General features: G+C 34.6%; 1 protein-coding gene across 2 annotated transcripts in view; it reads left to right on the plus strand.

The window, feature by feature from the left end:
• Nucleotides 1-12,257, plus strand: part of ZFC3H1 (zinc finger C3H1-type containing) — a 49,689-nt gene that overhangs the window by 25,449 nt on the left and 11,983 nt on the right. For both annotated transcript variants that reach the window (XM_060112276.1, XM_060112277.1), the window contains exons 13-24: nt 1,390-1,564; nt 1,806-1,937; nt 2,320-2,862; nt 2,948-3,057; nt 3,919-4,050; nt 4,157-4,278; nt 5,236-5,337; nt 5,542-5,661; nt 6,564-6,747; nt 8,072-8,258; nt 9,832-10,020; nt 10,680-10,917. In XM_060112276.1, coding sequence (XP_059968259.1) covers nt 1,390-1,564; nt 1,806-1,937; nt 2,320-2,862; nt 2,948-3,057; nt 3,919-4,050; nt 4,157-4,278; nt 5,236-5,337; nt 5,542-5,661; nt 6,564-6,747; nt 8,072-8,258; nt 9,832-10,020; nt 10,680-10,917 — 2,234 coding nt within the window. The remainder of the gene's footprint in view (nt 1-1,389; nt 1,565-1,805; nt 1,938-2,319; nt 2,863-2,947; nt 3,058-3,918; nt 4,051-4,156; nt 4,279-5,235; nt 5,338-5,541; nt 5,662-6,563; nt 6,748-8,071; nt 8,259-9,831; nt 10,021-10,679; nt 10,918-12,257) is intronic.

Raw genomic sequence — 12,257 nt, forward strand, 5'->3', positions numbered from 1 at the left:
GTTGAGAGTCCGCCTGCCGATGCAGGGGATACGGGTTCGTGCCCCGGTCTGGGAGGATCCCATATGCCGCGGAGCGGCTGGGCCCGTGAGCCATGGCCGCTGAGCCTGCGCGTCCGGAGCCTGCGCGTCCGGAGCCTGTGCTCTGCAACGGGGGAGGCCACAACAGTGAGAGGCCCGCATACCGCAAAAAAAAAAAAAAAAAAAAAAAAAAAAAAAAAAATTCTTTGTCTTTCTATTCCCCATTCTCTTTATCACATATTCTCTGTTTTTATGATTCATTCTAGATGTCATGTGTCATGACTGTTTGAAATATGGTATCTTTCTGGGAAAGATTCTTGATTTTTTTTTATCACAATATTCAGAAGTTGAAAAGATGAAAATCTGTATCTGTAAATTTGTCTTTTTGTCCTGATTTTTACTTCTCAGTTCCAGTCTTTACATCTGTCTATTGTTTAAAAATTAGACGTCTTTTTCTCTCCTTTGCTTTGCTTTAGATAAAATGAGTTAGAGGTTTGTAAATTAATTAAATGTGCTTGATTATGTTTATTAGATGTTTATTTGTGTGTTTATTAGGAGCATTATAAATGAAGCTAAATGGCGATTTTCTGTCTTAAGTCTTCATTTTTCTTTTTTTATTTGAGGTTTTTTTTATTTTTTATGTTTTTAATTTTTTGGGGGGGGGTGTTGGGTCTTCATTGCTGCACGCGGGCTTTCTTTAGTTGTGGTGAGCGGGGCTGTTCCTCATTGTGGCATGTGGGCTTCAGTAGTTGTGGCACACGGGCTTCAGTAGTTGTGGCTCGTGGGCTCTATAGCGCAGGCTCAGTAGTTGTGGTGCACGGGCTTGGTTGCTCCACGGCCTTTGGGATCTTCCTGGACCAGAGCTTGAACCTGTGACCCCTGCATTGTCAGGCGGATTCTTAACCACTGTGCCACCAGGGAAGCCCTCTTAAGTCCTCATTTTTCAGGAGTTATTTAGGGCTACATTGAAGGTTACTATTAATAGCTTTTCAACTGTAATTCACATTACTCAGATGCATGTTTTGTTTTGTTTTTTAAAGATCAGACCCAGGGAATTCTCTGGTGGTCCAGTGGTTAGGACTCTGCGCTTTCATTGCTGAGGGCCTGGGTTCAGTATCTGGTCGGGGAACTAAGATCCCAGAAGCCGCGTGGTGCTGCCAAAAAAAAAAAAAAACGACCAACCCATATTTGCTTTCATAAAATTTAACAGTGTCTATCTGAATACTTATTTTATTCTTCTAAATATTTACCTCTGTGTATCATAAACATATTTTTAAAAATGAGCTATTACTTTGTAAGTTTTTTATTCTGATGGTGTCAGTCCACTAGTTTAGAAAAACGTTCATAAGACTTTTGTTATTTCCCAATTAGGATTCTCTTGATGAAAGATGAATCTGTTTTAAAGAATCTAGTACAGCAAGAAGCTAAGAAGAAAGAATCTGTTCGAAATGCTGAAACAAAAATTACAAAACTTACAGAGCAGCTTCAGGCAACAGAGAAAATTCTCAGTGTCAACAGAATGTTTTTGAAGAAGCTTCAGGAACAAGTAATGTTCTTTTCTTAAATTCAAATATTGTAGTCCCATGTTTACTACACATTTTTATGGGCCAAATTTTTAATAAAACCATAAACCAAAGCCATCAAAATGTGTAACCTATACATTGTTCTCCATTGAGATGTAATATTAGCATATTTTTAATTTTCACTTGAATACCCCAAAGAAATTATGTTTAAGAAGGTATTTCCTCTCCTACGATTTACATATTCAGAATTACCCTATATTTCAGATTCACAGAGTTCAACAACGTGTTACAGTTAAGAAAGCTTTGACTCTGAAGTATGGAGAAGAACTTGCTCGTGCAAAAGCAGTGGCTAGTAAAGAAATAGGAAAACGTAAACTGGAACAAGATCGCCTTGGAGTAAGTTGTTTGTAGAAATATTTAATGTTTGAAAAGGAGAAGGTTTTAATTATTCTTTTGAGGGTAAGAGATGCATAAAAAGTTCAAGCTTTTCCCTGCAGATTCAAAGAGAATAAGATTAAAGTTTTGTTTTTAAATGGCACCCACATATTTGGAAACTTTTTTTTGTTTGTTTATTTTGACTTTTTTTGTTTGTTTGTTTGTTGTACCTCATAGATTAACTAGCAAATCTGTTGGAGGCTTTTGTAAAACTGTTTTATTCTCGTTATTGACTTAGTTTTATAATGTTGGCATTGTATTGTAGGGATAGCACAATTATCTTACCAAAAATTGTTTATAAAGTCATAGCAGTATAAAATATTGCTATCATTTTTCCCCCCAGCCTAACAAAATGATGAGACTGGACAATTCTCCAATATCAAGTCCAAGAAAGCATTCAGCAGAACTAATTGCTATGGAAAAAAGACGATTGCAAAAGCTAGAATATGAATATGCCCTGAAAATTCAGAAACTAAAAGAAGCCAGGGCCCTTAAAGCAAAGGAACAGCAAAATATTGGTCCACTTGTGGAAGAGGAACCTGAATTTTCTTTGCCTCAACCCTCACTTCACGATCTGACTCAAGATAAATTAAGTCTGGACACTGAGGAAAATGATGTTGATGATGAGATTTTGTCTGGGTCAAACAGAGAAAGAAGAAGATCCTTCTTAGAATCCAATTCTTTTACTAAACCTAACCTTAAGCACACTGATACACCTAACAAAGAATGTATAAACAAACCTACTAAGAATACAGTAGAAAAACCAGAACTTTTTCTAGGGTTAAAAATTGGTGAATTGCAGAAATTATATTCAAAAGCTGATAGCTTAAAACAACTGATTTTAAAAACTACCACAGGCATTACAGATAAGGTTTTGCGTGGTCAGGTAACTGAACATTTCATATTCTTTATAAAATCTAGAATTCACCCTAGCCTTTACTACCTTATGAAATTTCTGTTTTCTTTTGCAGGAGATTTCTGTGGATGTGGATTTCGTGACAGGACAGAGTAAAACAACAGAAGTGAAGCCATGTCCGTTTAGACCCTACCATAGTCCCCTTCTAGTTTTTAAGTCTTACAGGTATAGAAGAAAGATTCAGTAAACTTGAGGTTCAGGATTGCTCCTTGTTCTTAATGATACCTTAATCTGGAATGTGTGATGACCATGAAAAAAAAATTGAATCATGGCTGCTCAGAAATGAACTTGTCCTTTTAGGGAATATAAAAATTTAAGTGCCTTGTTGTCAAACTTGAACCAAACAGGAAGTAAGATTTAACTTACACTTGGGTTTACTAATTCTTATCAAATCCTAATTTCTGGCTACTGGTGAAATTGTGGAGAATTCTGAATTACTACATCTGTTAAGGATTTTAGGAAAAATAACTGGAGTCTTAGGAGAATTTAAAATTTTTGCTTTTTAATTTTATTGTTACTCTAAGGAATGCATTGGCTAGCTTTCATAAAATTGATTTGACACTTTCAGATGATTAACTTTGGGAGGTCGTCTCTTTTTTTTTTTAAAGACTCTTTAGAAGCTGTGAGACTATTGAATTGGTATGATTTAATCATAAAATCGTACAACACCTACCAGGTAGTATAGACTTCTTCTCTAGTTTTTGGTTGGCTGGTAATGTGTGGAAGAAATACCAGTGTTATACAGCATTTTATTATGTGGTAGGAAAATGCTACGTTTAGAATACAGGATATTTTTGTTCTTTGTTTTCTATTTCAGATATTTTATGTCTGGGTATAAAAGTAGTTTGTCCCTATGACTTGATATTCTGGTTGTTTTCTAGAGTTAATTTTGGTATTAAGTAATTAGATAAATAGTAAGCTCAAAGTATAGAAACTTTAATTGAGAAAGAAAAAATGAAAAAATTTTAAAATTTCTGAGGAATGTTTATGGAGCATCGTAATGTGCCTCTCTACCTCTCTTCTTAGATTTAGTCCATACTATCGAACCAAGGAAAAACTTCCCCTAAGCTCAGTATCATATAGTAATATGATCGAACCAGATCAGTGTTTCTGCCGTTTTGATTTAACAGGAACATGTAATGATGATGATTGTCAGTGGTGAGTAGTTTTTATTTGTTAACATTTTATAATTTAAAAGGCAGTCTTGGTTATGTAGCTTTGATATATACATGATTATCTTTTCTGTGTTGTTATTTTATTTTAGGCAGCATACACAAGACTATACGCTTAGCCGAAAACAGCTATTCCAGGACATTCTGTCATATAATCTGTCTTTGATTGGTTGTTCAGAGACAAGCACTGATGAAGAAATTGCTGCTGCAGCAGGTTTTAAAGACCTCTTGTTTCCCAAGTGAAAATTGAATTTAGGCAATTTAAGAGTTTTATATTCAGTTGTTGACATCTTTAAATAGCCATAATAATTCAATACGTTCATCTTTGACACTTTATCTAGATCTGCTCTGTCCAGTACAGTAGTCACTAGCCATGTGTTGCTATTTAAGTTAATTAAATAAAAATTTGCTTCCTCAGTCACACTAGCCACATTTCAGGTGCTCAGTAGGTACTATTGAGCTCAGTATTGGTAAGTGCTTACCAGTAAGACAGTGCAGGTGTGAGACATTTCCATTATTGCAGACAGTTCTTTTGACGGAGCTCATCTAAATATTTCACTTTATTTAGAAGAATATGTTAATATAGTATAGAAATAATACCAATGATTTAAAAATAGACCCTATTTTTATTTACTATTTTCAAAAATAGAGGGGGATTAGAAGTTGAGGTGACTATAATTTCAGATTCTACAATGAAATAAAAAAGGACTTTATACACTTTGACACTGTAGAAAGCATAGATTACTGCCAGACATTGTGAATAAATGTTGTTACGCTTTTTCCCAGATTGAGTGCCAAATATTAAACCTTAAACTACAAGTCTTTCGAAGTAGGGGAATTAGTGTTTGTTAAATTCAGTATTATCACAACTCAGAGTGATGGTAACATCACTGAATCTATTTAGTCATTCCTAATTAGGGACTTTAATTTTCACTTGCCTAGGTTGTTTTAGGAAATACTTTTTTTCAGTCCAAATTGGGGTGCATGATATGGTAGGATTTGCTATAGTAGTTAAGATAATGTAGACCCTGCCCTTTAGAAAGCCATAGGTGTTTTTGACTAGTACCTTTAATTTTTAAACTATTCTTTACTTCATACTCTTTAATTAGCCTCATCTCTGTAATCCGTGTTTTTTATACTTTTTATGAAGATAGCATTGCTCTAATTTCAGAAAAATATGTTGAGAAACTTTTTGGAGTAAACAAAGATCGAATGTCAATGGACCAGATGGCTGTTCTCCTTGTGAGCAATATCAATGAAAGTAAAGGCCATAGTGAGTATATGTATCTTTCTCTCACACAAAAGGACCTTAGAGTTTATGAGAACAAATTTTTTGGCATTATGTAGAAATACATGTATACCATGTCTGAATAACATGATAGAATAAATTTAGCTCTTTTTGAGTACCATTTGGGTATCCTTCAAAACTATAAAAGGCTAGTTCTGTTAACCAGCAGTCTTCTCCTGTCTACTTTAGCACCTCCATTTACAACCTACAAAGATAAAAGAAAGTGGAAGCCAAAGTTTTGGAGAAAACCTATTTCAGAGAATAATTTCAGTAGTGATGAGGAACAGTCTACAGGACCTATTAAGTATGGTAAGAAGTAATTTAAGATCCAGAATCATTAAATTGTGGTGTTACACTTTGCTAACACTTTGCTGATCTTTTGGTGTAATCTACTAGCCTTTTAAACGTTTGTTTTTTAAAAAGTGATGCTGCTTGGTGTTTAAGGCAATTAGTTCTTCCTTGGACAAGACTGTGCCTTATATTGCAGGATGTTTTGTTTTCACGACCCCTGCCCAGTAAATGCATGGATCACCCTTTAGTAAATGTGACAGCTTTAAATATTACTTGAGTGGGGAGAGGGGAGCAGTGCTGCTCCCATTTGAGAACTACTGCCTGGCCTGTGTCCTTCTTGAGAGCAGGAGTTCTATTTTATTTTATCTTTGAGTCTGTGTTTTCTGACATGCAGTAGGCTCACAGAATGAATGAATTAAATGAGTGAACAAAGTAATGTATAAATGAGTGCCTTATTGTCAAATACATCTTACATTATATTCTCAAGTTTGCATAATTTAGTTGCCTACTATTGGTGGATTAGCAAATATGCTCTCCTGTACTTATTTACATTAACACTTTTTCTCTAATTTAGATGTAGTGGAATATGGAATAAATCATCTTCATAAATTATTATAATTCTCTTAAAACTTAATGAATGTGAATTATCAGTTGATGTCATTTACGCTTAGAGTAGAGAGGTCATACTTCTGGTTTGCCCAGCAGAGTCCTAGTTTATACCTGTCATCCTGGTGTAATTTTTATTAACATCCCTTTTTACTCTTAGAAGTTTCCTGGTTTGGACAATAAACTATATGATTGCTCTACCTTAAAGCTATGAGCTTTAGATTTTTAGATTATTTTACAGATAAGGCCAATCATTTTTTCTTGGGTTTGTGGATTTAGAGAAATTGTGAAGCTAATGGTGCTTTTTCTTATAGTCTTCCAGACAGAGAACCGAATAAATGTTCCAGCTTTGGATACAGTTGTCACTCCAGATGATGTCAGATACTTTACAAATGAGACTGATGACATTGCTAATTTAGAAGCAAGTGTGCTTGAAAATCCTTCTCATGTACAACTTTGGCTCAAGCTTGCATACAAGTACCTGAATCAAAATGAGGGGTACGTCCCCTTCTATCTTTGTGTAAACTGTTGCACATATATATTTTTATGTTTGAAGTTTATTTCATCTCTGGTAATCAGGTTTCCTTGCTACTATCAATGGAGTCTTTGTTTTTTGACAAAGCCAAAAGCACTTAATTGTTTTAAAGCTATTAGAAAAAGTTTAAGATTAGATCTTGAGTTATGTGCATGGCTTAGTGTATGGGTAATAAATTAGCTACAGTTTTTAACTTAAGTAGGCTCTTATTTCAAAGCAGTGTCAGTTAAAACAGTAAATTCTGAGTGGTCCAAGAATTAATCATTGGATTTTTTAATAAGTCAGGTAGTCATGGTCTCAATAAAATTGTGATAAAGTCACAGTGGAACAGGTTAAATTTCATGTTAGTTTTAATTTGGAGATTTCAAGCTTGTCTAAGAACCTCTAAATTCTGGTGAATTGACTTTTTTCTGTGTGTGGTGTTATGTTATGTGTATTCAAATAAGATAAATAGTAATTTATCTCAAAAATGACAGCTCCTATTACATAATTGTGTTTTTTGACTCCTACTTGTTGATAGGATTGCCAGGAATAATCTCTTACTACCAGGAGTAATATTTATTACTGTAATTTTAGAATTACAATAGTAAGGTTTTTTTTTTTAAACAGGCTGCTCTGTCTTAAAACTTGGTATAAAAACTTTTTTAAGGTAGCACTGCAGAATGCTAATACATCACACATACCTGAACATGGTGCTTATTTAACTTACCTGTGTGTCATTTTCATGTTGATAGGATAAGTTACAGTGTTTTCTTTTCTGACTCATTTACTGAGTGAAGGCCAAAAAACTGTACATTATTTTATGAATAGGATCATGAGAGACAGTTTTCTTCTCCAAGAGATAGCAAGCCCTTGACTGTTGAAAAGAACTATTATATTGAAAGCTTTGATTATTTTGTGCTGGTAGTAGCTGGCCTTGAGGGAGATTTGTTTAACTTTTCCCATTCCCAGACCAGTGTAAATCATAAAAGGTATTGCTGAATATGGACATAAAGTACATTTGAAGTTGATAATCTAGTGGTTTTATAACACTGTTTTTATCTGGTAAATGCGCATTGAACATCCACTTAAAAGGGAATTGTTGGGTCAGTGGGAAATCGGGACCTGTTTTTGATGGATGTGATTTAAAATCTTAATCTACCTCCCTTTGTCATTGGTGATTCTAGCTTCTTGGTAGGTTCTAATAGAAAATGGAATTAAACAGTTGACTTATTAGAACTAGACTGATTTTAAAAGTATCTTCAAGCGTTAAAAAAAATGGTCCTGCTTTTTCTTTCAAACATGTAGGCTATGTTCCGAGTCCTTGGATTCTGCTTTAAATGTTCTGGCTCGAGCTTTGGAAAACAACAAAGACAATCCAGAAATTTGGTGTCATTACCTCAGATTGTTCTCAAAAAGAGGAACCAAGGAGGAGGTGCAGGAAATGTGTGAAACAGCTGTTGAATATGCTCCTGATTATCAAAGTTTTTGGACTGTGAGTAGAAAAGATAAAGTTGTGTGTGTGTTTGTGTGTGTTATCAATAATTCTTTAGGTCATCTTAAATATTGATGTGTAGGTTAATAGATCATATGTTTTGTCTGCATATAGATATAATAATAACCTTACTTTCACTGTTCAGTAACCTCAAAACCACTTCTCTGGGTCAGGATTAATTTAGACTAAACAAGACAGTATTTAGTGAAGAGGTGATTTTTGTTGTTGTTGTTTATTAGTAATGAGGAAACATAAACATTTTAAAACATTTTAGACTAACCTATTCTTAAGCAGTTTTGGTTTGGGCAAAGTTAAATGAATTTTTTGCTAAGCACCTGAAAATAATTTTAAACAATTTTTTTCTTATGCTTATATAACATTTTCATGAAAGCCAGGAAATAATTTGGTATTTTTATTATATACCCTTGTTACTTATGGAAAAAACTTTATCTGTAAATCATACTAATATCGAACCTTGCTAAGTTTAAAAGATTTGGTGAAAAACTGGGTTTTTCCCCATTCTCTGAGAAAATGGGGTGTTTCTTACCCAGGCTTAAACTTAAAATTATGATTAATTCACTTATAAAATAAATATTCATTACTATGTGAACTTTTAACCAGCTGAACTCAGGAATTATTAGATTCAGATAAACTTTCATATAAACTGTTACTATCAGATCTGCCATTTACTTGCTAACTGAAATTCAGAACAGATAGATTTGGATAACATGGTATCCCTTAATGAAAGAACTTGCCACTTTCTTACTCTCCTAACTCACTGAATAGATTTAGACAATGAAAAATGCTTGACTTTTAACCTGCAGCCTTGTACCAAAGTTAATGCTATTGATCACCACAAATTATAGGGTGTAATGTTTTTCCTTAAGTTGTTTGGTCTTTACTTTTTTTTTTTTTTTTTTTGCGGTACGCGGGCCTCTCACTGCTATGGCCTCTCCTGTTGCGGAGCACAGGCTCCGGACGCGCAGGCTCAGCAGCCATGGCTCACGGGCCCAGCCGCTCCACGGCATGTGGGATCTTCCCGGACCGGGGCACGAACCTGCGTCCCCTGCATCGGCAGGCGGACTCAACCACTGCGCCACCAGGGAAGCCCAGTTGTTTGGTCTTTAAAGGACCTCTTAATTTCTTTAAAATATTAAATCTTTTAATTATGTTGTCACATATTTCTTATATGAATGCTATTCTCAAAATTTTTATACAGTCACACACCTGAGCAATTTAGATTGTATGTGATCATAAACGTGAGCTTTTGGAGATCCATCATGGTCTTGCTGCCACTTGCTTATTCAAGGAAAGGAGACGTGAAATTGCGACACACAGGCTCCGCGGCCATGGCTCGCGGGCCCAGCCGCTCCGCGGCATGTGGGATCCTCCGGGATCGGGGCACGAACCCGTGTCCCCTGCATCAGCAGGCGGACTCTCAACCACTGCGCCACCAGGGAGGCCTGAAATTGAATTTTTAATATGTGATAGTTTCTTAATGAAATGTGAAAAATCTGTAGTTTTAGATTATTGTTATGAAGCAAGAGTAATCATATGAAATTCCTTTGGGCAGTTTCTGCACCTAGAAAGCACCTTTGAAGAAAAGGATTACGTATGTGAGAGAATGGTGGAGTTCCTGATGGGAGCAGCCAAGCGGGAAACATCAGATATTCTGTCCTTTCAGCTTTTAGAGGCTCTGTTGTTTAGAGTTCAGCTACACATATTTACTGGAAGATGCCAAAGTGCACTTGCAGTTTTACAGGTAAACATTTATTATAGCATCTAATGACATTCTGTAGAGAATTTTTTGAAGGTTTAAAACAGTACAGGTAGCATTGTTGAAAGATAAGGACACAGGCTTTAGATTTGAATCTTTGTTTGCCACTTACTGGTAAGTTGTGTGAATTTGGGTAAGTTTACAGCTGTTTCCTCCTTTGCTTATTTAGTAGGGATAATACCTTATTTAGAGTGTTTATGATGTTTAAATGAAAATAATATTTGCTGAGCACCCACCAGAATAAACTTCAATATTCAAACCATAAGGGGAAAAAGTTAGTCCATAGTGAAAATCTTCTATATGGGTGTGGTGAGGTTTTTTGTTTATTTTTACTCTTTTCTCTTTATCTTACTAGATTTTGAGTATCAAGATACTTAAAATGTACAAATAAATTTAACTTTTTCATTAATTATGTCATAAACTTTAGCATAAAATAAAATAAAATAAAAATTATGGTAGTCTGATATTGATATCTCTAAAGAGTTTTTCCATTAAAAAAATTGGTGAGTATCAGAATTTTGACTTAGGTATTTAAGAACCATGCCAAAGAAATAAAACACTTTTAATCTTCTTTGCCTTCACAGTTGAATCTTATTAGGAATATTTTTAAAAACACCTTCAGATTATTTTTCCATTTTACCTAGAATGCATTGAAATTGGCTAATGATGGAATAGTAGCTGAACACCTTAAAACAAGTGATCGATGTTTGGCATGGCTGGCCTACATACATCTTATTGAATTCAACGTTCTCCCTTCAAAATTTTATGATCCGTCTAATGCCAATCCTTCAAGAATTGTTAATATAGAACCATTTCTAATGCCGTGGCAAGCAGTTGAAGATGTAAAGACTAATCCTGACATGTTATTAGCAGTATTTGAAGGTAAGTATAAATGTTTATAAATTATTTAGAACATCAACTTATCGCTTATTATGATTCTTCAAAATTAAATGAAACAAATTTATGTATTGCAAGTTTTACATTTTATTATATAAATGCTTAAAAAATTAAGGATTGAATCAGGTAAGATGAGCATTGGCATCTATGAAAGCCACGTTTTTCTGATTATGGCAAAGGATATCAGCTAAATATGTACATAATATAGCATATTTACATAGGTTTAATGAGTTGATTGAATCATAGAACCAGGTAAATTTTTGTAAAGCAATCTATCAAGGTGAAAGTTAAAAGATAATATCTTATTTTTTCAAGTAATTAATATTTTCTCCATCAGTCAGTGAGTTTGATTCCTCTATGTACTAACCGAGGTATCTGCTTTGGAACATATATAAGATATAAAGCCTGTTCCCTTCTAATAAGAAGTATATAGCCTAGTCAGAAGATAAAATCTATACATCTGACATAATTAATAAACATATGAGGCCACATAACTGTCTATTAGTATATAGTCTAAATTCTGTGCTTAGAGAAGAGACTGGGATCTGTGATTTAGAGAATTACATGGTACAGGCCATAAACCTGAGGGAAGAGATTATTGCAGGTTGGCATGATCAAGTATGTCTTCATAGACGAATTAGGACTTGGAGCTGAAGTTTGAAGCTTGCCTATAATGTGACTGACATGGTGGGCCTCCTCCTCAAAGATGGGACTCTTGTCTTATTTTTATATTTCTCAAGGGCCTATAATGTCTAGCAGTGTATTGAGCACTTAGTAAATGTTCATTGAATAAACTAAGGAAGAAAGGAAGTAAAAGGATGTTCCTAATAGGGGAGCTAAGTAAACAAAAAGCAACAAGTAGATAGGAATTGGTGCAATGGATTTAAAGGGAGATTAGAAGAAGGGAGAGTCCTTATCAAAGTGAGACTTTTTGTGCTGGAGAACAGTAGGAATTAAGCTTGATAAGTGGAAATGATACCAGATTTTCAAGAACTTTTAAGTATGGTAGGCTTGATGGCAATAGAAATTCTTGAAGAAAGAAAGAATATTCTGGAGAGAAATGATACCAAAGGTAGGAAAACCAACCAGAAGCTGACAGCCATAACTGAGGCATTAAAAAAAGTAACCTGGGAAAGAGAGAGTATTTATTGGAGACATTTTAAGTTACCATATAGAGATTAGGGACAGATTAAATGTCAGGGAAGAAGAGAAAAAATAGTCAAAGATGATTTCAGGGTTTTGAGACCAGGAAAAGGGAAGGGTACTAATAGAAAACTGGTGAATTGGGAAGACTGATTTTGGTAGTAGGAGTGGTATTTGTGAAT

The sequence above is a fragment of the Mesoplodon densirostris genome, chromosome 11 (assembly GCF_025265405.1).
Source record: "Mesoplodon densirostris isolate mMesDen1 chromosome 11, mMesDen1 primary haplotype, whole genome shotgun sequence".
NCBI lineage: Eukaryota > Metazoa > Chordata > Mammalia > Artiodactyla > Ziphiidae > Mesoplodon > Mesoplodon densirostris.